General features: G+C 45.6%; 1 protein-coding gene across 28 annotated transcripts in view; it reads right to left on the bottom strand.

Annotated features, from left to right (window-relative positions):
• ank1a (ankyrin 1, erythrocytic a) overlaps positions 1-25,124 on the bottom strand; it is an 84,063-nt gene that overhangs the window by 3,640 nt on the left and 55,299 nt on the right. For 6 of the 28 annotated variants that reach the window (XM_076730029.1, XM_076730033.1, XM_076730041.1 and 3 more), the window contains 37 exons: positions 24,419-24,517; positions 24,058-24,156; positions 23,691-23,876; positions 23,456-23,554; positions 23,267-23,365; positions 23,064-23,162; positions 22,604-22,801; positions 22,420-22,518; positions 22,199-22,297; positions 22,000-22,098; positions 21,546-21,743; positions 21,342-21,440; positions 21,155-21,253; positions 20,858-21,055; positions 20,622-20,720; positions 19,293-19,391; positions 18,624-18,722; positions 18,443-18,535; positions 18,253-18,325; positions 18,079-18,099; positions 15,867-15,987; positions 15,607-15,685; positions 14,959-15,074; positions 14,647-14,871; positions 14,240-14,394; positions 13,944-14,155; positions 11,803-12,007; positions 11,470-11,566; positions 11,081-11,309; positions 10,822-10,950; positions 10,608-10,727; positions 10,414-10,501; positions 10,119-10,193; positions 9,667-9,798; positions 9,302-9,457; positions 3,209-3,848; positions 2,611-2,956 (listed from right to left, as the gene is read on the bottom strand). In XM_076730029.1, coding sequence (XP_076586144.1) covers positions 2,611-2,956; positions 3,209-3,848; positions 9,302-9,457; positions 9,667-9,798; positions 10,119-10,193; positions 10,414-10,501; positions 10,608-10,727; positions 10,822-10,950; positions 11,081-11,309; positions 11,470-11,566; positions 11,803-12,007; positions 13,944-14,155; positions 14,240-14,394; positions 14,647-14,871; positions 14,959-15,074; positions 15,607-15,685; positions 15,867-15,987; positions 18,079-18,099; positions 18,253-18,325; positions 18,443-18,535; positions 18,624-18,722; positions 19,293-19,391; positions 20,622-20,720; positions 20,858-21,055; positions 21,155-21,253; positions 21,342-21,440; positions 21,546-21,743; positions 22,000-22,098; positions 22,199-22,297; positions 22,420-22,518; positions 22,604-22,801; positions 23,064-23,162; positions 23,267-23,365; positions 23,456-23,554; positions 23,691-23,876; positions 24,058-24,156; positions 24,419-24,517 — 5,379 coding nt within the window. Of the gene's footprint in view, positions 1-2,610; positions 2,957-3,208; positions 3,849-6,324; positions 6,569-9,301; positions 9,458-9,666; positions 9,799-10,118; positions 10,194-10,413; positions 10,502-10,607; positions 10,728-10,821; positions 10,951-11,080; positions 11,310-11,469; positions 11,567-11,802; positions 12,008-13,943; positions 14,156-14,239; positions 14,395-14,646; positions 14,872-14,958; positions 15,075-15,606; positions 15,686-15,866; positions 15,988-18,078; positions 18,100-18,252; positions 18,326-18,442; positions 18,536-18,623; positions 18,723-19,292; positions 19,392-20,621; positions 20,721-20,857; positions 21,056-21,154; positions 21,254-21,341; positions 21,441-21,545; positions 21,744-21,999; positions 22,099-22,198; positions 22,298-22,419; positions 22,519-22,603; positions 22,802-23,063; positions 23,163-23,266; positions 23,366-23,455; positions 23,555-23,690; positions 23,877-24,057; positions 24,157-24,418; positions 24,518-25,124 lie in introns of those variants that run through there. The other 22 variants (XM_076730030.1, XM_076730034.1, XM_076730042.1 and 19 more) reach the window with 7 other exon arrangements.

Below are 25,124 nucleotides of genomic sequence, written 5' to 3'. Positions count from 1 at the left end.
AATGAATCTCGCATGCTAAAATAGCTGTCACTGCAGTGTCATTATTTGCGTGCCATAAACCTCTCCACTAATTGGAAACACAGAGAAGCAGATGACCGACAGATGGGTGAGGGGTCAGGGGTCGTTTGTGGAAGCATGTAAACCCAACAGTTAGAATCCATGGAGTTCACTAATGTTTCTTAGTGACACAGTTCAGGTTCGTGACAATGCTGTTACAGCCCCTAATAATTTGCAGCATGTCTACACAGCTATTTATAAGCAAGAAGTTCCTACAGCCGGAGAAGCACGAACAAGGGCCAGTGGAGTCAGTGTGGACCTGAATTAAACATGTCAATATTTGTGTTGGCGTTGACAAGGTGTGAGGTACAGAAGAAGAAAAATGAGTCCACGAGGCTTTTTAATAGAACAAGAGTCCAAACTTGTTGAGGCCAAGACAATCTATTTACATCTGTAACAGCAGAAGATAAATTTAGCCCCATTCGTGCAGCAATTCGACTCAAACAACTGGAGGATGAGTTACTGCTGTTGTACTGATTCTGCCAGTTTTTGCCATTGTCGTACACATTTCCTCATGTACACAATCTCCTTAGTTAATCCTCACTGCCACTTATGACAATCCTTTTACCCTTATCACCACAAACCTATCCTGTTTCACTTCAGCATTTGGTCAAATACCCTTCATCCATCAGCCTTTCACCAAACAGCATTTCCTCCCTCTCTCTCCTGTCACGGTTGTTTTCCAGCCTGTAAATCCTCTCTCCAAACTCTGCCCTCTGTCCCTCTCTTTGTACCTTGAGGATGACTCTGCGGCGGACAACCCTGGTGGTGACGTTCTCCTCTTCATCAGCCACTCCCTCGACCTCACCGAGTTCGCGGTCCAGCTGAGCGTGTATGTAGGTGAGCACGGACCGCACAGAGCCGCTGGCTATGTGGAGAACGTTCTGACAGCTGATGACCAGGAAAGCCAGCAGCACGAAGCTGAAGAGCAGCTCTGTCACCAGGGCCCACATCGCCCCACTTCGATCACCGGCAAATCAACACGGACGAACACGACAACAGGCTCCCTAGGCCTTCAGCGACGCCTGCTTCCCTCGCGCAGCACTTCTCTCAACTGAGAGGAAAGGTAACAGCTGCAGCCTTCTGTCACGGATTCAGTCGCAGTTTGGTTGTTTGTCTTTCAGTTCATGTCGGTCCTCCATTAGCTGGGGCGGTGGGCCCTTTCCTCGGGTCTCTATTCCTTCTCCTTCCCACTGTCAGGTCAGGAGTACCCACTCAATGACATCAAACCAAAGCAAAAGCAACCTTGGGAGGCTGCTATTCCCACCTCTCTCTCTTTCTGACCATGTGATCTGTGGGCTTTAAATACCTCACGCTACTCCAGTGGGGCTCTGTGGTAAGAGCTCGGAGAAACTTGCACCCTGACTTCCTTCAGGTGCTCATACTTTAACTACAAACTATTTCTCATCCACACAGTCTAGTGGGCACATTTCCTCAAAAACCATATCACAATTATACAGCAGTGCAACACGCTGCAACATAATTCCACAAAAGCTAAAGTGAGACTGAACAGAGCTAAAGGGCTCCTTCTTCATCACTGTGAACCAAAAACAAAAGCAAACCCACAAAGGCAACAGTCTATTTCTGCTCTCACACACTTTGACGGCTGAGACTGTCCTTTACAGTGTGATGTGGTGGTGTTGTGCCAGAAAGTTAACACGTGGGAATGAGAGGGGTGGGGATCACGTAACATGAGTTGGACAGTGAGAATGCTTCTATATTTGGCTGGACATGCTGTTTGTGCCCATCTTGGGCCTGAGCCTCAGTGTGTTTGGGTGTGTGTGTGTCTGTGTGTGTGTGTGTGTGTGTGTGTGTGTGTGTGTGTGATTGTTTGTTTGCTGTCTGTTTCTAGGATCTATCATGAATAATGATAGACTCTGATTTGAACATTAGGTCTGACTTCCAGGTGTGACTTCTTGGAGAAATTAGGACCACTGACAAAATGCACCGGACTTCTGCTTGTTGTGTGATCGGTTCTACTTTTTACTGTACGTTAAAATCCACATGTAGAAATCACAGTGGTTTTTAGCCATGTCGGTGGCATGGCTCTGCGGATGGCAATGTCTGCCTTTCTGTCGTTCTACCACCTTGGTGCAGACTGAAATATCTCAACAACTGTTCGATGGATTGCCGTGAAATTTTACCCAGACATTCACAGTCCCCAGAGGACAAATCCTACAGACATTGGTGATCACCTAATCTTTCCTCTAGCAGCACCATGCGCTTTTTGTTTGCAGCTCGGCATGAAGTTTGGGACACACATTCATGTATACTTTATTATTATTGGATGCGGCTGGCACACTGATGTTAGCATCTAGCTTAGAGCAGCACTGTGCCTCAGTACGGCCTGACAGAGCTGTTAGCATGGCTGTAGACTCTTGGTCTTATTTTTGCTGATTTGTTAAATGTTGAGTTTGTCGGCTTTCCATCACAACAGTGAAAGCCCACGCAGCATGTATCACTTCCAACAAAGTGTAATTTTGGTATAGATGATTATTTGTCATAGAGGACAAACATCCCTTGTATTTTGCAAGGGAGGAGCAACACACTCACCTGGCCCTTCAGGCGCACATCGTCCCAGGCCCTCAGCTCTGGTACCCTGTGTGGGAAGCCCAAACCCTTCTCAAATGGCTGGGTACCTCTGAAGTGGCCCCGCAAGATCTCTGAGTGCCCCATGTCCCTCACAGGCTGCAGCAAGGCCTCCTGGGACACGTGGGACTGGTCGTCCACGGCGTTACATACTGATGACATCATGGTGTCTATGGCCTGCCTGGGTTTAGGCTGATTGCCCACCCAGGCCTGTGTAGGGTCGGTGACAGGGATCCATCCCGGGCCTGTCTGTTCCTGCAGGTAGGAAAGGAAAGAGCCTCCACCACCTCCGTTTCCACCATTACCTGACCTGAAAGGAGAGAACGGATCAATGTGAAGGTGGGACATCTACTGTCTGTGCTTACTCCAAAGGAAAGTAAAACAAGTTATCATGATCCCTTAGCCTCACTTCCTCTGCAAAGAAATGTTCAAAAAAGCCTCAGGTGCACCACTGACTTTCACTGACATGCAATATGGATTAAAGAGATGTTAGCACAGATCTATTCATTAGTTCTGTCACTTTGCACTGTCACCTGAGAGACAGACAAGAGGTCTGACTCACCTGTCTCCATTCCGATCTGCAACACAGCTCAGACCAGGTGACTCACTCAGCCGAGCATACACCCTTTGCTGTCCTGCAACAAGAGAAAGCCCTTCCACTGAGCCCGTCCCTCCTCCTCCTCCTCCTCCAGCTCCATCTCCACCAGTCATACTGGTGAATGCTGATGCCTCTGAACTTGCCTCTGACCCCTGACCATTGTTCAGCCCGTTAAGATTCATCCCAGCAATTGTGCCCCCAAGCGACGCTGGCGTGGCAGTGCTGAGCGAGTCAACGCCCATCTCTGAATCGTCTTCGGGTAGCTCAATGGACCCACTCAGCACCCCACCCCCTCCGCTGGCTGCGCTGGCCTGACTAGCCGGCCGACCCAGACTTCCGTACGGCAGCCCCAGCAGACCTTCTGAATCGTCGGCATTGCTGCATTCCAGCGAGGAGTCCTCTACAGGCACCAGGGACGGGCTGTTGCCTGAGGGCCACACCTGCACATCAGACATCTCCATGAGGGTGTCTTCTTCTGTGGTGGCAATGGGTGCACAGTCCAAACTGGAGACCTCCTGCCAGTAAGGCTCAGAACCCAGCGGGGAGGGCAGGCTGTACTGCATGGAAGCCGGTGAGAGAAGCTCTTCCTGTGCGAGCCCATAACCTGGAGCGAGACAGAGAGAGGCACACTGACACCCGCCCCCCCGCCTCACTCCCCACTGCACCCCCACAGCACCGGGACCCTGGGAGGGGGTATGTGCCCCTGCCCAGGAGCTGGGCATCTAGGGGTGGAGTAGAGGAGGCTGAGGGGACAAATGGGAGAGGAGTCAGGAAGGAGATAGGGGAGGGTCAAGACAATAGGAGCTGGAAAAAAGGTGCAAGGAGCTTAAGACAAGAGAGCAAGGGCAGCTTTTAGAAGAGGGTTTGTCAAGCTCGATCAGCCAGCGCTGACGGTGAGAGCAGCAGTGGCAGCAGCAACAGACACAGCCAGACGGACTGAGAGACACTGACACTGAGGTTCGGACCCAGCAGTGACTGGTGCTGCTCTGCTGGCTGCCACCTGCAGGGAGACGGACAGGAATTACTGCCTCTGCCCCCTACCTGGGGCTGGGACACACACCTGTCCGGCAGGGACACACACACACACACATGCCATAAACGCACTCTCTCCCTCTCTGTTTCGCACTATCACACACATACACTCAGATTTGCATGCATTCGAACCCACTCAAAGAACAGGCAGGTTAATATTGTTGTCAGGCTGGATAGCATGCACGCAGGCAATCTCATTCTCTCCTCACACACAAGTGCACACACACATCCGCTCACTCCACACAGCTGCTTGCTCTCTCACACATATTTATTATAATGCATTCAATATAACACAACTATAGAAACATATAACCTACAGTATTACTGATATTTATACAAACACATATACAGTAGACTTGATTTTCCTTCTGTTGTGAAAGCCTCAAACATAAATTTTAATTTGTATTTCAATTACTATTATGCAATCAGTAAAACTGCACATTGTTGTGCTGTGGACTCAGGTCACTCCTACTACAGCTATCCTGAACACCCTTTGCAACAATATCTTATCTTTTTTTGTAAAGGCAGACCTGGCATGATAACGCACAATGTCACAGCAGCAGGAATGTTTTTGTTTTATTCAGATAATAACTGCTTATTGCACAAAAAGAAACTATGGAGACTGCTCTTTTACTCTGCAAACATACATAGAATCTGTCTTGTATCTGTCTTGTAACCTCATTATACTGAATGACTGAAAACAGGTGAGTAGTTTATGTAAAAGAATTTGACGAATGGCAATGCATGTAAAGCAAAGTGTGAGTGGCATTATGACTGTAACACTGCAGGATGTGTTACCAGGAAGTACATTAACCAGAGGATAAAACCGGAGATGCTGTGCAGGACATTCAGCATGTAGATAAGAGCAAGGAGAGGAGGAGAGAGAGACAGCGACTGTATATGCAGACGGTACAGTGATGAGAGAACTGTGCAGAGCGTGGGGTGTAACTTGATTCATGGCTGGCAGTACTGCTGTTGAGTAGTGCTGAGAGTGCAGGAGATATTTGTGACACCAAGCAGCCAGAAAGACCTCTTGTCCTACTTTCTGCTTTCAGCCTCTCAACTGCTGCCTATAGAAACTAGCAAGAACAAATATATATATTTATTCTTCTATATCTTATGACAGAAATCAGCCGTAAAAACAGTGTTGACTTTGACCGTGGATGAGGAAAGAGTTAAATAGAAGTTTAAAATCTTAATTTCTTGTTTATTTTGGTCACAACAGAAGACGCTGAGGTATCTGCTTTGTCAGGTCTCTTTACATGAGACCTTATGCAAGTGTATTCACGATATTATGGATCACTTACAGATGAAAACAGGAGTCATTAAACCTCTGTATGTTTTAATATCTGACAAGCAAGACAAAATGTGTTTTGGAAAGAAAGTACCTGCACACATTTCTCTTGTGAGTAAATGAGGTGCGGGATCCGCAGTGTGTTGGAAATAAGGATATGGTGTCAATCTGTTTACTGCATGTCAGAGCCTGAACTGAAGCCACAATTATTGTGCTATGACTCTGTTTTTGTGAATGAATGAGTTTGTCAGTCCTCTCTCTCCATGTTAGTAGATGATGCAATGATGGCGAAAGAGGAGTTTTTGGAAATTAAATGAAAGAAAAATAGGGCAATGAGTGAGTGTGAAATATGTAAAATGTGCGACTGCCTGACCCCTCTGATTGAAAGACATAAATATAGGAGAAATGAAGCAGTGAAGCTTATGTAAAAACACATGTAAAGGAAATATACTTATTTTGCAGATACACTTAAACACTGACAGACTAGACACATGTATATGGACACAAAACACTTATAGTACACAACATAAAACACACATAAAGGCGTTCGCACAGACTAATTGATGAGTTCATATTAAACAATAAGCACATTTACAATAAGGGGAGGAACAATATCAAATTGACCCTCGTACAACACTCACAAAGACATTACAAACATGTATTTCGCACAAAGTACCCCATCAGATGGACACAGTTTACACAGAGAATCAGTGACATACAAAACAACCACAACATTCATACATGAACAGAGCAAACACAAGTCAGAGTTCACTAAAAAAAGGTTTGTGGCCTTTTTTCACCCCCCATGGGACGGATCACTGAGGAGGAACAGACAGACTGTAGGGTCATTCTCAGTGTGCATGCCATGCAGAGATATATGTCTGTTGGTCAAGCAACATTAGTCTGAGTCATCATCTCCAACATGCCAGCGCTACTCCTGCCCCTCATCCCAGTGTCACCATGCAAACACAGGAGGAGATAAGCGATGAAAGTCAGCCCTGTGCGCATGCAGACAGGCCGGGGGGGGGGGGCAGGTAAAGAAGGGATGGGAAAAGAGGGAGACGACAGAGTGGGATAAGAGAAAAGAAGGGCAGCAAGAGAGGAAGAGGAATATAAAATAGGGTGATGGTCACAGACAGAAACAGCGAGAGAGAGAGCGAGGGTCACCTCCCCCCTCCCAGTGGGTGCTGAGTACACAGTCTGTGTGAGGGGGTACTGGTCACAGAGCGGACACTTAAAAAGGTGGGGTTTTCAAGAGCACAAAAATAAAGAAAATGCACGACTGGTCGCAAAAAAATAAAAGATAAAGATGTGGGTCAGAGGTCAACATGAGGTCGGCATGAGGTCAGAGTTCGGAGAGGAGTGAGAAGGAGGAAGAGTAGGACGGCTAGGCTGCAGATGACATGTCCAGAGAAACACAGAGAGAGGGACAGATTCACAGGGAATGAAAACAGGGCTCCCAAAAGGACATTCAGTGCACCAACATTAGCCCTAAGAGACTCAAACTACTCCCCATGCAACCACAGGCAGAGAGAATTTAAATGTCCCCTTACAGAAGCCTAAAAGAAGAAGTCTTACGCTATCATGCTCGAGTGTATTCTCTCTCTTCTAACCTGGAAACCATCTTGAATAAACCTTGCTTACCTACAATAGAGGTGCACTAGAACTATGAAGGAAAACTGATGAGTAAAATCCGACATTATTCTGACAAAAAGAGAGAAAGACAGGTGGAGAAAGATAGAATAAAGGCCGCAGTGTAACTCATTCCTCAACTCTAGCAAATATTCTCTCAGTTTTTTGTCTGAAACTCGAGTAAAAAACACTATTTTGATCATGTAAGAGACTTCTTTTATATGGACGACTGAACCAGACTTAAGGGAACAGTTCAACATTTTGGGAGACATATTTTTTATTTTTTACGCTTTTGTTGCTGAAGGGTTAGATGCCACTCTCATAGCTGTATGGTGAGTGTAAAGCTACCTCGAGCAGCTGGTTAGCTTAGCTTAGCATAAAGACTGGAAACAGGGAGAAACAGCTGGCTAGCACTTTACATCTGGTTTATTTAATCTGTACAAAAAAACAAAGTGTAAAAACAACAGTTTTGTGGCTGGGCCCTGTAATTTGTTGCAAGGAAATCAGCAGAGAGGCTAGTTTTTCTCCAGTCTTTATGCTAAGCTAAGCTAACCTGCTGCTTGCTGCAGCTTCATATTTAGCGTACGGACACGAGCGTCATCTAACTTTCAGCAAGAAAGCAACTTAGCAGCATTTCCCAAAGTGTTAAACTCTTCCTATAATTTAAAATGAGTAAAACAACCTGTGAGACAAACTGAGAAATAAACTTTTGAAAAATGAATAAATAAATCTAATGCACAAGGAAACTGAAAAATTCCACTGTCCACCACAAGATTTATTTTAAGGGTGTGGCTTTATGGTTATTTTCAGTTTCTCTGAGCATTTATAGATTGTCTTTATTATTATTTCTTTGCCTGTTTTATTTATTCATTATTTCTCAGTTTATCTGGTCATCTTATCTCTTGTTTTATTTACCGCTTAAAAAGTCAGGTTTGGTCCTTCACGTGGTCACAGTACCTTTAAGACGCATTTAATCCAGACAGTAAATCATAAACCTCTTGAAACCCGTCACTGCAATCATTGTGAGATTAGCAGAAGACACAATATCCTCGTATTCAGAGCGCCACCACGTCTCTATGCCGAACATCAAAGCAGGAACGGCCTTTGGGAGGCAGGTAGCCAGACAGATAGACAGACAAGACAGATACACGGTTATCAGATTCACTGCAGCTGTGATCTGAACGTCTCCCTTTTCACCCTTTGACCCTCATGGTCGTATCTCTATGCATTGTTACATCTCTGAGTATTGCTCCAGTTTTCACAGGACAGGACCCGTCGCCTGTCGGACTGACTCATCGTCTGCACTGGATACAGAGAAGAGAAGCCAGTCCCAGTAAGAAGCGGAGCTCACACCAGTCCAGAGGTGAAAATGGAGTCAATAAGATGTAGAGTATGCATGTGTGAAGGAAACCATGAGTAAAAGGAGTAAAAGACTGAGGACTGACAGTTGGTAAGGAGGTCAGTTAAGCTAGGCTGTACTTACAGTATGATCTATGTGGACTGATCATGTATGACAATGTGTTGTTTTATAGACAAAATATCACACTAAAATGTCTCTAAAGTAATAATGGCCAATAAAAACTTTTCATATACTCATATATTAATGACTGGTCTGATTCTTTGACATGAGAACACAAAATAACAACACTGACAACAATAATAACACTACTATTACTACTAATGATAGGATACTTATCTCTGTGTGGAGTGCTTTGCTACTCAGTATGGGATCCTTGCAAACTATGGAGATTCAGCATTTAATCATACTTTTTGTGTGCTTCACTCTCCGTCACACTGAATCAATGCTGAGATGCACTACAGTGGCTGCAGTACAGTAGGAGTGTCCTGAGTCCCTCTGCATGTTGCTGGGGTAAAGTCCTGCAAAGGTTTGACGTTTGTGGCAGCTTTCATACACAACAGCATCACGGGGAATAAACACATGGGGAAAACCAGGGAATTCAGAGGGAAACAAACTTCACTTCGCCGTCACGGCATTTTCGGGAATGAGGAGGTAAGTTTATTGGAAAGGTGGCTCAGGGTCAAGGCATAAGGGACACGGGGAAGGGGCTGCACTGTGGGGTTTGGGGAGGGGGGCTTACCATTGGTCATACCAGGGGAGAGGTGCTCTCTCTCGTTGTGTCGGCGTCTGCTGAGATCACGGGAGCCTTGTCTGGCGGGCTGAGGCGGCTGGCCCTCCAACATGTTGACGATGTCCATGCGGTCAATACTCTTCAGAGCTGCATACAAGCTCTCCACTGCAGTGAAGACGCGTGAAGGACAGACACAAGCAGACAAGGAGGAAGAGGAGGGTAGGGTAAGAGGAGAGAAGGGTTCCCAGCACAAACAGCAACACCATTACAACAACGATCTGACTTTATATGAGGTTAAGAGGCAGAGGTTAGTGTTAATGAAGACGTGAGGGGATGGGAGGAAGTCACAGTAAGCTCAGATCTCATAGACTCACTCTTGGCCCTCTTGCCCTCGCGGGTGGCCCACAGGTTGAGCAGCGCAGAGCTCTGCTCCAGCAGCGAGTTGGGATTTTCCACACGGATCTTATTGATGTCATCCACGCTGAGCTGGAGCTCCCGTGCCAACTCTGTGCAGAAAACGAGCCAGAGAAGATCACATTAATGAAGGAAATATTTATATCACTTCACCTATGAGTCATGCTGTTCTAGCGCACACAGTCCTGCTCGCTGCTTCACAGTGGCTCTATCCACAAGAGGCAGAACAGCGTGTCTGTCAAACAGCTACGGCTCTTGGCAGGAAAACAGAAAATAATTAGTTTCATTGGCTGGTTGCCATGTTATAACTTTGTTTAATCAGCAGCGAGCTAGGCAAGCTTGTCAGACATAGGGTAAACATAGAAGGTTCACAGCAAATAAAAACAGATTCAGTTTATTCTTGTTCACTTACCAGCCCAGCTCAGTCCCAACTGTTCTGCAATCACAGCCATCTTCAGCTCCGTCCTCTCCATGGCACTCATTGATGCTGCACAAACCAGACCACAGCTGACAATTAAACATCTGTTAAGCTGAGATCATCCCTGCATTGAAACACTCACTGATTCTGAATATGGAATATGGTTGTAGATGAAAAAAACCTGCAGCTTCTGCAAAAAAACCCCCCAAAAACAACCATACCGTGCTTTATATTGTTATATCAATATAAGGTTTACTTGTTTGCAAATGGGAGAGTGAGCGCCTCATACCCATAGCAGGTTCATTGAGGGCGCTGTATCTTTCTCGTAAAGCCAGCGGGGTCAGAGTTCGTCTCCGGTCTTCACTCCCAACTATCTGCTAGACACAAACAAGCAACAGTGAAGTCTGCCATATCCGAGAAAATGACTGCGATTAAACACACTTCATGTGTCTCCCTAATGTGAGGTCACTTCCAGAGCTTTACCTTGATACACGGAGGCATGGAAATGTTGAGGTTACAGAGCACGTGTTGGCTGTCCTCATACTTGGTGGACTTGCGCAGGAAGGACAGAAATCCAGTGGGCTCTTTACTGCTGTCTCTCACCTTAGACACACAGACACAGGACACACACGTGTAGAGCAGGGCTAAAGCTGGTGGAGTGAGGAAAGGTCTGTAAGAGAAAGGCAGACGGTGATACCTTGACAGAAACAGGAAGTCGGTTATCTCTGAAGGCCTGGAAGCTAAAGCAGCGAGGCTGCTGGGTGGCCTTCCTCACTGGCACCAGATTCCCTGAACACTCCAGGTGAAGCGGCATTCCCTCCATCACCTGCAGGATGGGAAGGAGTGGAAATAACAGCCCACACTTTAAGTGATGAGTCCAAGGTGTTTGACTGTGGTTAATGTAGGAATACACAAAAGCACAGTTTTTTCCGCATCAGTGATCCCTCGTCCCTGACCTCTATGTCTCTGCTGCGAGCCACCTCTGTGAAGTTCTCGTGCTGTTCCAGGGTTTTATCCATCTTATCGTCGGTCATGCAGTAGCAGCGCAGGCGGCCCTCACGCAGCTCGTTCATCTTGGCAAACACCACAAACTTGGCCATGTAGGGTACGGCTGACAGCTCTCTGTAGAGCAGGTTGGCGAAGGAGACGGCCTCAGCTGTCCGAGGACAGTCTGCGAGCCAGAATCTGAGAGGAAACAAAGACACGTAATCACACTCTGGTCTTTGTCTTTTATAATCACAGGCCAGCTGCTTACCAGAATGACTTGAGATGGGACAGACTTACATTAATCTTAGTTTTAAGGTCTGATGGATGATGTATTATATGTTCATCCAACTGAACATACCGTGCTGAGACATTGGTTGTGAAACTGGCACAGTCGTTAGCATAGACAAGCTTGGTGGTGCCAGTAATGTCTTCCCATTGGGCTGGAGCTGTGCCACCTGAGACGGGATGAGAGAAGGGAAACTGGTTAATCTAGCTTCAGCCAAGGTCATAAAGAAGTCGTCTCATGGTGACAGTGCTTCTACAAAACAAGAACAAAAACCCTTTATACAACAACGGAACATCTTTCAGTCGTTTTGCTTAATAAATCTTTCCCTGCCAGAGAAGGAACTCGCTCCTGTTGACACACACTTACTCCCCAACCCACACAACTCCCAGTCATGGCATGCAGTACCTATGACAGAGCAAAGCAGACGCAGACTGGTGGTGTCGCCCTCCCCGGCGTCTCGGGGGCTCTCCTTCCAGGACGGGGGCAGGGGTATACGCAGGCCGATGGGCCGGTGAAACTTGCGCCGCCGAGGCTCCACAGTGACCACGGGGCTAAAGTTTGCCTGGTTACCCAGCAGCTTTGCAACCAGCTCATCCGGAACTGGCTGAGCCTGAGGTTGAGAGTAAATGATGGAGAGAAGGGGTACGTAACACAGGCACAGGTTTGATGATATGGTAGAAAAAAGGCAAATTACACAAAAGTGGTAAACGTATGAGCGGGCCATGGAGATTTAAAAAAGATGCAGGGATAAGATGACAGGGAGGAAGAGAAATGAGAGGTGGACGATGAGGCGATGGATGAGGAATAAAGGGTAAAATCAAACAGGGAAAATTAAAGATGGAGAGAAAGAGAGAGAGAAGTCCACAGTGAATAAAACACCTCATGGTCCAAACATTTGGAAAGACAATAGCAACACAAGTTGTAAGACTTAATACTCTTTTTTATTGCAAAGTGTGTTAACATGAAGCTTTTACAATCATTAATACACAACGTATAGCAAAGAAAAAGGCACTGCGGCTCTTCACAAGGCCGTTCATGACATGATTACTACAGCATTTTAGTTAAATAGATGTGTTCGTAAAAATTAGGAAATAATTCAACTATATAAGGAAATTCTGAAATTTAACATTCAGTTACATTCACGACTTTCAGCTCGGAGTTACGGCACATGTGGTAGCGTGTTAGTGTAGGAGACATATTAAGCTCGTCATAAATTCATTCATGAGTCTGAAACATGCAGCAGAAGGTCCATTCACACTGTGTCTACCTTTCATTTGATTTGCTGAAACATATTCTGACGACGGAATCACAAGTTTCCATCTGATTATTAAAGTTCACAGGTTATGTTATTTTTTAACGTTTGTTCAAATAATAGGAATTAATGCAACTGCAATGAAATCTTGTCAGGAGAAGACACTGCAAAACAGGCTGTAAACACTGGGTACATATTCATCCTGTTGAAGTGAAACCACATGCAAATGGAGCCTTGAAATCCCAAATCAGCAAATCTGAGAGAACGAGATAACAAACATACCCATGGTAAAAAAAAAAAAAAAAAAAAAAAAAGTGAAGGCAGAAAAGAGGACACTTAATATACTTTTTGATTAGAAACCTTAATAATTTTTTAGCAGAAGTCACTGTGGCAAAATAAATGAAAACCTGACGATTGATGATCTGATTGTTGGTTTTAAAGAGAAAAAAAAATCACATTGAAAAATGTCCTGATTCTGATCTTACAGCGAATCTAATGATATCATTCATTTCTTGATTTGAGGTTTGCTTTTGAAATGCCGGCGCAGGAGATCAGAGAGGGCCAAATCCTAAGTGGGTGCTTGTGTGAAGAGAGCCAGTTTGATGTGGGACCCATTTCATATTTTATAAGGATTAGAAATATGTCCTCTTAAAAACAAGTATTTGCTGTATAACTGAGCTGGTAAAATGTGCTAAAAATACCTCTCTTGTCTTTGGTGTGTATGTTTTTTGAAAACTTGAACAGTGTAGCCGTGCACACTTGAAGGGGCTCAGGTGTCACCTCTTGTAGTGAGGAGAAACCCTCCAGTTGTTCTAAACAGAACGTCTTTTAGCACATTTTCCTGACACTCATGATGCCAGTACAGGACAGTAAGTAGACACTCAGACAGTCTTTCATGGCCATAGCAGAAGAATGCAGAAGATTTCTTATCAAGTAATGTCTGACTAACTGTACTTAGGTATCTCAAATTAGTGTTAAATATACTAAATACAGGGCTTTGCCAGTGACATAAATACACAGATAAAACAAACAATGACATATCAGCACTAGACGACAGTTGTGTAAAGGTGCCACGTGCATGCACTGTGTGACATAAAAGGCAGAAAGGTCCTAAAAATGTGAAAAGCAAAATAAACAACAAAAAGCTGAATCAGGAAAACTTGGCACAAGCAGTGATATGATCAAGTCATTCCAAGACCAATCGAAGTACATCCAACATGCTTTTATTCAGGCAACACAGGCATTAACGATTCTGTCTTTCTTCTCCTTCCTTCTCCTCATCGTCCCATCTCACCTGCAGCCCCAGGCGGACTCGTTTGGTGACTGCCGTCTCAGGGAACGTGGCCTGGACCATCGGAACCAGCTTACTTGCCAGCGAGCCTCCCTCTGGTCCAATCAGGTCGCTCTCCTGCTGCACTCGCGATACAACAGCAAAGTAAAGGGGGAAGTCGGTGGAGATGATGCGACGGATTCGCTTCTTCCCGAGCTCCTCTTGACTTTCTAGGTCTGAGGAGGTGAGAGAAGGCTTCAGTTCTCAAGACACGTTTGAGCGCCAGCCTGCGATCGAGCACGACGCGTTCAAGCTCTTACCCTCATCCATCCCGTTGAGGATGGTTTCTAGCACCTCGTCACCGTAGCGGTTGCGATGTTCTTTCCAGACTGAGCCGTTCTCGCTCCTCAGCACCACAAGCTCCCGGTCACCACGACCCAGAGCAGCAAAGTGGGGGATCTCCACTATCACCGGTCTGCCACACAACACACACACACACACACACACACACACAGGATTACACATGAATGAGTTATTTACCGGAAATATATAAGAAACAACAAGCTAAAAGATGATTGCTTTCATCAGTGTGCAGGCGAGATACTCTGCTGCTGTAATTTCATCACTTAATAACCTTAAGTCAATGAGAGTGTTCATAAATATTTCTATATTCGATATTAATATTAAATAGTTATAATAATATTTCTGGTTTGAGTTGCTTCCTCACCCCAGGAACTGCATACTGGCTGGACCCAGGGAGATGATCCTGCTGGCCAGCCCCTCTCCCTCCACCAGCGGAGGGGGGCTGGTCAGCTTCTGCGGCTTCACCAGGCGGCAGGTGATGCGGGTGGGCGCCGCACAGGTCCGCGGAGGAATGATGACACGCAGACCGTTATGCCTGCTGCCTCGCATTGAGCCGCCCCGAGCATCTACCATGAAACTGACCAGGAACCTGTCGTTGGACAAAGACTGTGACAGTTAGCTGTGTGATGGGATGTTAAATGGAGACGAGGTGGAATGAAGGGCTTTCTTCACGGACCCTGTGTGGATGGGACTGGCGACTGGGCTGACGTTGTCTGACGTCTCGGTCGCTGGGCTGCTGGGAATCAGTGAGTCCTCGTCATATTCTTTGGGCAGTGGAAGTGGAGTGTGTTGCTGCAACAGACAGAGCGACAAACTGTTCATGACGTTCTTTAAAGAAGGCTGTTCAGCATAATGGTTTATATGAACCCAGAGGTGTATTACTGACACCATCATCGGCTCAATGCGATCCGCAGAGGGCGAAGATGAAAGATTAGGCCTCTGAACTCATTTTTAAAGAGCTATTTTTACAGTGGATATGGAGAAGATAGATCATTAACCTTCAAAAGGTCGCTGAGGAGGGATTCACAATGTCAGGTTAAGAAAAGATTACGCTGAAATAACTGCATCGTGTTAAATGCTTTCAAAGAAAATCACCAAAAAGTACAATTTCTAAGTTTGAGTCAAAACTGTGTTTTGAAACGTCCAGTGTTTTTGGAGTCTGAACCGCACTTTGGACAAGTTAAGTCAGGTTATCTTCGCCTCTGTTGCATCAATTTTGACCATTCATTTCTAAGTCTGTCTCTTAGAAGTCTCCCAACTTTATCCAATGCTAAATTGCTGGAGTACCCCTGCAGTACCTTACTCATGCTTCTTTATACAGTACCTGATCTATCTCATGTTCTTTCAGGATAACGGTCTCCGGAGAGACTCGGGGGATCCTGGGAATGGCTGGCGAGTAATTCCTGTTGAACGAAAAGAGCAAAACACAACTCAGATGGAAGAAGCTCCTTTACATCTCCTCCCAAGTGCTCATCCCTGGTGTTTAGTGAGTGTCTATGGTGCATCCCCCTCTATCCGTCCGCCTATTAGCGTGTGGCTACCAGCTTGGCTCTCCCGCCTGCTTCCCCAACCAGCCCCCCTTACGCTGTGCCCAGCCCTCTCTCGTACTCCAGTGATTTCTTGGGGGAGAGGAAATCGTCATCATGGTCTTTCATGTCATCCATCTTCATGTACCTGGCCCCTTCTGTCCCCAAGAGCTCCTCTCCTTCAGAGAACAACATGCCAAAGAGAGCGAACAGACGGAGGTCAGGTTGGTGACACAGCACAAGAGAGAGAGAGAAAGAAAAAGAACAAGATGGTTAACCAGAAGGGTTAGAGAACATAACCCAGGACTTAGGAGATGGCTCTGGGAGTTAAGGGTTAGACTGGTGAGATGAGGCATTAGTGACGATGCTCTGTACACTGACCTTCTCACTGTTAGTCAATGGCGAAAAAATTAAACGCAGCCACTTCTACAGAACGCCACTTAAAAATAGGATATGATGACAGGAACAATACAGCAGATCACTATAATTAGCTGCAGTGTGCCGAGTCCAAGACTTTGATTCAGAACTCCTAAACATAACCACATCAACGTACTCATAAACGCAGTCTGGAGTTTCCCAGTTAAGAGACGGCAACATTATAGATGTGCACATTGCAGTATCTCTGGGGAGAGCATGCATCAGCATAATCTCATTCCCAAACATTTGTTGTCTCATGAATAACCTGAGCTGCAGGTTTTAGACATCAACTGTCTGAGAGAGCAGTGTATGAGCTCGAAAACACATGAATACAAACACAGAGACATCAGAACAACATCAGCCCAGAACAAGCACGATGAGACGAGAACAAGCTGCTCTCGACCCTCTTCTTTAACACACAGTATATCTTCACGTGAGCAGAGGTGGGTTTTGCTTACTTACCCCCCAAACCATGTGGTAGTTTTCAAGAATTCACAGCAACAAAAGAGTCTTCCCTGCGTGTGAGCGTGTGATCAGCACAGCTTGTGCAAGTGGGCGTCTGTGAGCGGTCCAGAGCCAAAGTGATGTCGTAGGTGTCTTTACACTATGTCTGACTGTGTTGTGAGTGCACTTCCCACAGGTTCATACGAGGCAGCTCACGTCCTGCATACTCTCTGGCTTGTGTGTCATGCATGTGTGCCACGTCGTGTCGGCGAAAGCGTTACCTTATTCAAGCGTGTGCATCAGATAACATGCCAATATCACTTTACCGTTCCGGATATGAGATGTGTCTTTAAGACGGCGACTCGGCTACTGTCTATATTTAGAGCAACGGTGACAATCTGTCAGTTGAATTATCAAGGGACTAAAAATATCAAGATATAATGTCGTCTGACATCATTGTCAGTGATGTCGTGAACTTCAGGCGTTAAGAGTTAAACCTGCAGTGTGTTTTTGTGGCAGCGGAGAGAAGCTGTGATCTGTGAGCTCATCACTGTGAAGTTAATGAGGCAAACTCGCTACTGTGAATCTGAGTCCAACATTCACTCTTATTTTAGCTCTGTTTGTCTAACTCCTGAGGGAAATATCTGGCTTTTTAGCTGCTAAATGCTACACCATGTTCACAAGCTAGTTGCTACCTTTGTCTGTGTGCCGTTAGGAGGTAGCACCCAGCGGGTTTTTAGAGGTGTTTTTTGTGGAAAACAGTTGGCTTTGGCCTGGAAAAATTGAAATAATCAGCTGAAAGTTACTATAAACCTTCATAAGGTAAGGTGTCGGGTGATATTTCTCCGTGGGTTCATCTCTGCGAGCAACTATCACATACAAGCAGTCCGGTGATCCCATGTTAATACAACATGAACAAACAGTTCACAAGGCAGGTACAATGAATGACGACACCACGATGCAGACACAACACTGTAGACAAACACACTTCAAAGCAATGATTTCAAGAAGACAAAATTACTCCATGAACTCCTAAAGCTCACAGAACTGCTCTTTTTTATTAAATTAGTTTCAATAGAAGTAATAATAGGTGATCTATACGTATTGGCCTTGACTGTAATTGTAAAAACAAGGGCTGCCGACATAACATGGAGGAAAAAAGGCACCTGGGGGGTTAGAGAATGAGGGTGTTATTGAAGGGACATATAAAGGTTACAGACACGGGTGCTATGGGTGCATGCCAATGAAAAACCAGAGCCACCATCACAGTGAGCACCACTACAGAGGGAACGAGAGAGACAGGGAGAGGCAGGGAGATAAAGATGGAGAGAGTGAGCTTGAAATGGAGCCACACACTTCATCACAACGACCTATGAATGCTGCACAAAGAGAGAAAGAGACCGTCATACCTAATGTTAGCTGTGCAATTCCTAAAAAAGGGCAAAAAAAGGAATTGGAAAAAAAAAATTGAGACCAGCGTAAACATCGTAAAATCAGCCTTGAAAAAGAAAGTGCTATTTATTTAGATGAACTCATCAGAGTGGATTGTTTCCTGCCTGATTCACAATAACTGAATGCTCTACCTTCATCCTCAGACACGTCCAGTATCTCATCCACTGTTTCGGGGAAACTCATGCGATGTTTCTCTGTGGTCGTCTGCAGGGCACAGGCGGAGGAGAAGGAACCGGTTACAGATGCAACAGCGAGTGTTTATCAGTGTTGTGATTATCACGGCCGCATAATGGGGCTCGGTAGCGTTTCTAAACTTCTCACCATGGATACCGTCTCCTCAGTGACGAGCTTCAGGACGTCAATCACAGAGATGTAGCCCAACCTCTTAGCGATGGCCAGGGCCGAGGTACCGTTCTGACAGACAGAAAAGAGCAGATTGATCGGATCTCTGAAGACCAAACTTCATTGATCGTCATGAGGGAGACGGTGCGTTCATGCTCACTGTTGTTGTCTCGTTGGGCTGAGCGCCATGTTTCAGCAACAGTGTCACAATGTCTGTGTGTCCCTGCTGGGCCGCCTGGTGGAGAGGAGTGTAACCAAGCTGGAAGGGAGACAAAGAATCTGTTCTTAGTCATTTAATGTATGAACGATGTCTAAGATGCATCAGAATAATATATTATTTCTAAATGATGAAGCACAGCTGGTCCTTCTCATCCAACTTTTAACAATTTACTGAATTAAAATACACGTTAGCAGAGTTCCTGTGCATCAAACTTCTGGCTGAGGCACATCACAACCAGCCAAATGCATATCAATTAAACTGTCAGTACAATGGACAACTGTAATGTGACCAGAGCTGAAATGATTAGTGGATGAAGAGACAATTAATCAGCAACCATTTCAATGATTGACTGACCGTTAAGGTCATTTTTAAAAGCAGAAATGTAAAAAGTCACTGGTTGCAGCTCGTCCTCATGCCTCTTTATATAAAAAGACGAGTATTAACAGCTCTCAACCAGGAGAACGCTGCCACAGGCGCAACTTGTGCTTTTAACAGTGTAATGCACTGAAATTGTGTTTCCTGATACATGAGATGGAGACTGTAAATGCGTGACTCATGCCTTGGCTAAGTTTGCTGTAGTTTTATCAGAAACCAGAGGGAGGCGCTCACCCTTGTTTTGCTGTTGACATTGGCCTGCTGCTGCAGGAGGAACTTCACCATCTTGATGTTGCCATAGTGACACGCTACATGGAGAGGGGTGTAGCCCATCTGACGGCGAGAGAAAAACAGTTCAAATTCGCAAAATGACTTCACTAATTTAGTGTCTTGATGAGCTTTTAATTTGAACACTTTATGTAGAATTGATCGTATTTGGGATTGAATGGTTCATGAATATCACATAAACTAATGGATCAAATCCGCACACTAGAATAAAGATGCATGTAGGCTACAAATCAGGAATAAAGAGGAGAGCACGCAATTCTTTCTTCTGCACAGGATCAGAACAATAATACCAATAAAACACTTTGACATTACAGTAAGGCTGCTGTCTGCGTAAAGCCTGAAGTCCATGGTTTAGTTTGTGGTGCTGCTGTGTTGACCACATTATATAAGACTCCACATACATTAAATCTTATTAATTCTGTATTAATCTGATAAAACTGGATGTCAAGGCAGTGCTGTAGAGCTGCTCTGAGCTCTGGAGCTCTAAGGCAGGGGTGGGGGGAACGTCTGGCTTCTGGGCCCAATGCAGCCCACGAGACTGTTTGATTTGGCCAAATACAAAAAAAATCTCTTTTCTGTGATAAAATAAAACTACATAAAATAGTAGACTAACATGCCCTTCCAGATGGTCCCTGAATGCAACACATGGCCCCTGTGTTTCATTATGACATGTACCTTGGCATCTGCCAAGAAAAGATGTTGCATTTTCTTTTGTTGAAGTAAAAAGCAAGCCAGTGTGCTTTGTGTTGTGTGTTTGTGGGGACGCGCTCACAGTGATGAAAAAGGCCAATCTTCAGCATCACTACAGCTTGAAACGTGTTAAACTGGATGAGCTGCAAGGACAAATGTGCTTGGATAAAGTTAACAGTCTTTGGCAGAGTTTGAGTGTCCGACAAGCAGCTTTCAGCTTTCACCTTCTCAGCTCTCTGCTTTCAAATGTGAAGTCATCTGAAGACAAATTAAATCTGCGGCAAGTGCAACTGGAAAGACGTAAGTGTGCATTTTCCTGCTCTGCAAGAACTGCTGTGGCACATGAATATGCTTCTGAGTGTGAAAACTCCTCCAGGCATTTGGGGAGAGGTTTCAGGACATGAAAAGCAAACAAAAGGGACTGAACATATGCTGTTTAATGTGGAACCAGCTGATGCGCCTGAAAACCTACAACATGAAATCATTGAGCTGCAAAGCAACAACAAGCTCCAATCCAAGCTCTCGCCACCTGACAAGTTGTTTTGGTCTGTCTATACGTTTGCCATGAGACAAAAGAGGTCTCACCCGTGTGGCAGCGTAGACCGAAGCCCCTTGCTTCACCAAGATATCTGCGATGCCAACATGTCCTTCCTGTGCCACCAGGTGCAGTGGGGTTAATCCACTCTGAGGACAACGAGATACAGAGGGTCAAACACATCAAAACCAACAAATCAAGACCAAGTTACACTTAATTTTAGTTTAAACAGATCCAACAAACTTCCTCTCTCATGACACTCTGTAATCATCTGTGGGTTTCTTGCCTTGTTTCCAAGGTTGACATTAGCTTGTTTGGAGATGAGCAGGGAGACCATGTCGGGCCGTCCTTCCTGTGAGGCCAGGTGGAGAGGTGTGACTCCCTGCAGTGACTCAGCATTGGCTGAAGCTCCGTACTGCAGCAGGCTGTTCGCCACCTCCACCTGGTTCTGCTTGGATGCTATGTGGAGGGCAGTGTAGCCATTCTGGAGCACACGCATGAGTTGTGGTTAGAAAAAAAAAAGTGAATATGAATGATACTGCGCCATTCAGAACGAATTATGCGTGTATCTCGTTTTATTTACCCGGGCTGCACTGTGTGGCGACCCTCCCTTGCTGACAAGCAAGTTCACAACATCCAGGTTGTTGTGATGCACAGCAACATGCAGCGGAGTCAGACCATTCTGCAAAAACAGACTCATCAGACTGTAGATCAAACAAAGCTTTATTCATCTTTTGACTCCGTACAGTCAGACACTTTATGTTTCTTACCTTCCCAGCAGCATTAGGATTGGCACCTCTCTCCAACAACAGCTCTGCTACATCCACCTTGCCGTACTTTGAGGCCACGTGGAGCGGAGTGAAGCCTTTCTGCAGAGGCACGAACGAGGAAGTGGACACAATATCAGGCTGGGGAAAGAAGCTATTTAGGCTGGGAGATTCATTAGCACAATGCAGTGAACTGTAAGGGTTTACCTTGGTCATCTTGGTCTGCTGAGCCTCCATGTCCAGTAGGATGCGCACAGTTTGCACATGACCTTCCCGGGCAGCGATGTGTAGGGGTGTGTGGCCTGCTGTGGTGGTGGAGTTGGGGTTGGCTTTGTGCTCCAGCAGCAGCTTCACTAGCTCCTTGTGGCCCATCCGAGCAGCACAGTGCAGAGGGGTTTGATCATCCTAATCAGAGAGGGGGGAGTGTGAAACATCTCCAGTGACTTAATCCTCCTGTTTTAATGTTTCAGCTTCACTGTGATCTTGACTTGTTACATTAACAGTAAACTGAGGTTGTGTTTTAATAAATGCATCTTTCTAAACGAACACTTTATGTGTCAGAAAAAAAGATGCTTCAGGGCTTTTACTCTATGTCTAACGTGAGGAATCTTTATGCATGACTACATGGATGTGGAGATTGTGTAATGTGCGAAACGTCTACCTTGGCCTTGGCGTCCACCGGTGCTGCGTTCTGCAGCAAAAATTCTGCCACCTCGTAGTGTCCTGCCCGAGATGCCATATGGAGAGGAGTTTCCACTTTCTATTCATGCACAGAAAAACAAACCACACACAGTCAGATTTATCACTGTGAGGTGAGCTGGTCATCTGTGCTGGTCTGGACATCTCTAAAGGAAACTCACCACATTGGAGGCGCTGGGGGAAGCTCCTTTCTGCAGGAGGATCTTCACAATGTTGAGATGGCCCATAAATGATGCCACATGCAAGGGGGTGAGGCCAGACTGTTTAGAAGAGGACAGGAATATTACAAATGCACGTCCATCATTTTCAATACAGTGATGAGGTCTTTGGTCTTTGCTTTGAGGTCTTTGCTTTGGTCAACCCTTTAATCCTGTTCACTCACCTCAGTCACAGCCTCTAATGATGCAGAGTGTTTAAGCAGGAGATCCATCACACGCATGTGGTTCTTTTTACAAGCAATATGCAGAGGAGTAAAGCCATTCTGTGAAAAACAAAAGAATGATTATCATCACGACCAAGATTAACAGCAACTTCCTCTTCTTCAACTGTGTGTGTTTGTCACTGACCAGTGCCCGAGAGTTGGGTTTGGCCCCTTTGTCCAGCAGTACTTTGGCCATGCGGTGGTGGCCGCAGTGTGCCGCCACATGCAGAGGGGTGAGGTGGTCCAGCGTGATGTCATCAATCTCTGCGTTGTACTGCAGGAGCTGCTTGACGCAGTCCATGTGGTCCCCCTGTGCTGCCATGTGGATTGGAGACAGGCCATTCTGCAAAAAACAGAGACATGTGTTGACTCTCTCATCCCTTGCAAAACAGGCAGCAACTTGTCTTGTGGTGAAAACAAACAATCTGAGCAAGAAGCAGCAGCAGGAGAAAAATCTATGCTTCTGTTTGGCAGATGGATCACAAAGTTTTACTTTTATTGACACAAAACAACCCACTGATTTGTAGTCACTCCCAAACCAGATGATGTTCAGCTCATTTTCAACACAAGTGAAGACTTTTCTTTCTAGCATCTGGATGGATTACCTTGGTCTTAGCCTGGATGGGGGCTCCATGGTCCAGCAGGATCTCTATAATCCTGACATGACCATTTCTGGCTGCACAGTGCAGAGGAGTCAGCTCATCCTGTAGAGAGAGGATTGTTACTGATTTAGTTAATGATGCATCAAATTAGAAACAGTAAGTAAATCAAAGATTTAGTGAAACTCCAGGAAGGACGTCTGCTGCACCTTGGTCTTGGCATCGATCTGAGCCCCTCTGTCCAGCAGGAGCCGGACCATGATCACATTCCCCCGTCTGGATGCAATGTGCAGAGGAGTGATACCATTCTGCAGAGAAACAGATGCACTTAGACGGGCACACGCAGATAACAGACGGCAAGGACGGAGGTTAACCTCCAAACGTTAGTTATTGCCTACCTTTGGGGTGAAGTTGACATTGGCTCCTCTATTGAGCAGCAGCTGAGCTACGTTCAAGTTTTCATAGTGTGCAGCAATGTGGAGGGGTGTGAATCCAGTCTGCAGGGACACATCAGGGGGAGAACATGACACTCACTCACTACCTTTGTGTTTTAGAAAACAAGGACACCAAACACAGATATCTGTAACTACAGGTATCATATATGCAGCCATTCACATACAGACGCATGCATACCTTGCTGAGAACATCAGGATTGGGGTCATTCTGCAGAAGCACTGCGGCTGTGCGTGTGTCATCGTTGCGTGCTGCAATGTGCAGTGCAGGGAGGCGGACCTTTCCCTTGGTGCCGTAGTTGATGAGCAGGGCTACGACGTTCTCATGTCCCTGCTGAAGAGCCACGGCGAGAGGAGTAAATCCATCCTGCGGCACACAGGAGACTGTTAGAACACGGGTTCACTCACGGACAGAAAATGAGAGAGATGTGAGGAGAGAGGCTCATGAGCACGAAACAGAATGGAAACACAGCGAGTCTGGATCAGCAAGGATGAGATTTTGGGTTTGGGAGACTCGTCTTTGAACACTTCTCTCAGTTCTCCAGTACCTCAGTTGGAATGCTCTGATTGGCTCCGTTCTCCAGAAGAAACTTCACAACCTCTAGATGGTTTTCTTGTGCAGCCATGTAGAGTGGAGTGAAACCCTTCTGTCTCAGAAAGACGCACGGCAGACACACACACATACACACAGCAGCAGAGGAGACACAAGCACAGCAACAGAAAGATAGGAGGACGGTCACAGATGCACGCACAAGGATGTACACAGAGAGGAAACACCGGCACACAGAAATATAGGAACAAAGACACATGTTAACAGATGGAATTGCAATAGATACTACAATGGTTTGGCAGTAAAGTTCACGTAGCGCGTCCTGTAGTCGCCGCAGCGAGGGCAGCACCGAGCCTCACCTGGGACTGAGCGTTGACATTGGCCCCGTAATTAACCAGCTCTGTGACCACCTGCTCCTGCCCTGCCAGGGCTGCAATGTGCAGGGCCGTGTTCCCTTTCTGTTTAAACACAGATACACGAGAGCAAGAGTACACAGTCATAACGAGCACGCGCAAACAAAACAGGTCAAATTTCACTTGTGTATTCCAAGTGCATGTTGTATTGTGATATTACATAGATCTAGATGAATAGTGTTATATTTAAAGGTGACCACTTTGTGAAAAATGGGGCTGGGTATCATTTGGAATTTGGTGACAGCAGTGTTGATGCTAGCTTTGGTGCTAACACCAAAATGTAGATTTAAATAAGGAACTATCTTAGAATAAGTGAAGAAAAGTACATATTTCAGCAAACATTTCATGCCAACCTTCAACACTTGAGATTTTACTATGTGACATTTCGGTTAGTACCATAAAATATTGAGGTTTTACACCCAGTCACAGCAAAACCTAATTAGTTAGTTTTAATGAGGTTAATAGCTGGTTAAGTTCAAGATTTGGGGAAACTTTTGGCTAGATGTCTGTCATGTCTGTAAGCTAAATGAGAAGCTAGTCGCTTAGCTTAGCACAAAGACTGGAAACAGAGGGAAACTGTTAGCTTTGCTCAATCCAAAAGATTGATACCAAGATTATGTAAAGGACTATTTCTTGGCTGGGCTGGTGACAG

Source organism: Chaetodon auriga, chromosome 5, assembly GCF_051107435.1.
Source record: "Chaetodon auriga isolate fChaAug3 chromosome 5, fChaAug3.hap1, whole genome shotgun sequence".
Lineage (NCBI taxonomy): Eukaryota > Metazoa > Chordata > Actinopteri > Chaetodontiformes > Chaetodontidae > Chaetodon > Chaetodon auriga.
Note: the sequence above shows the minus strand (reverse complement) of the source record. Positions and strands in the feature narration are given on the sequence as shown.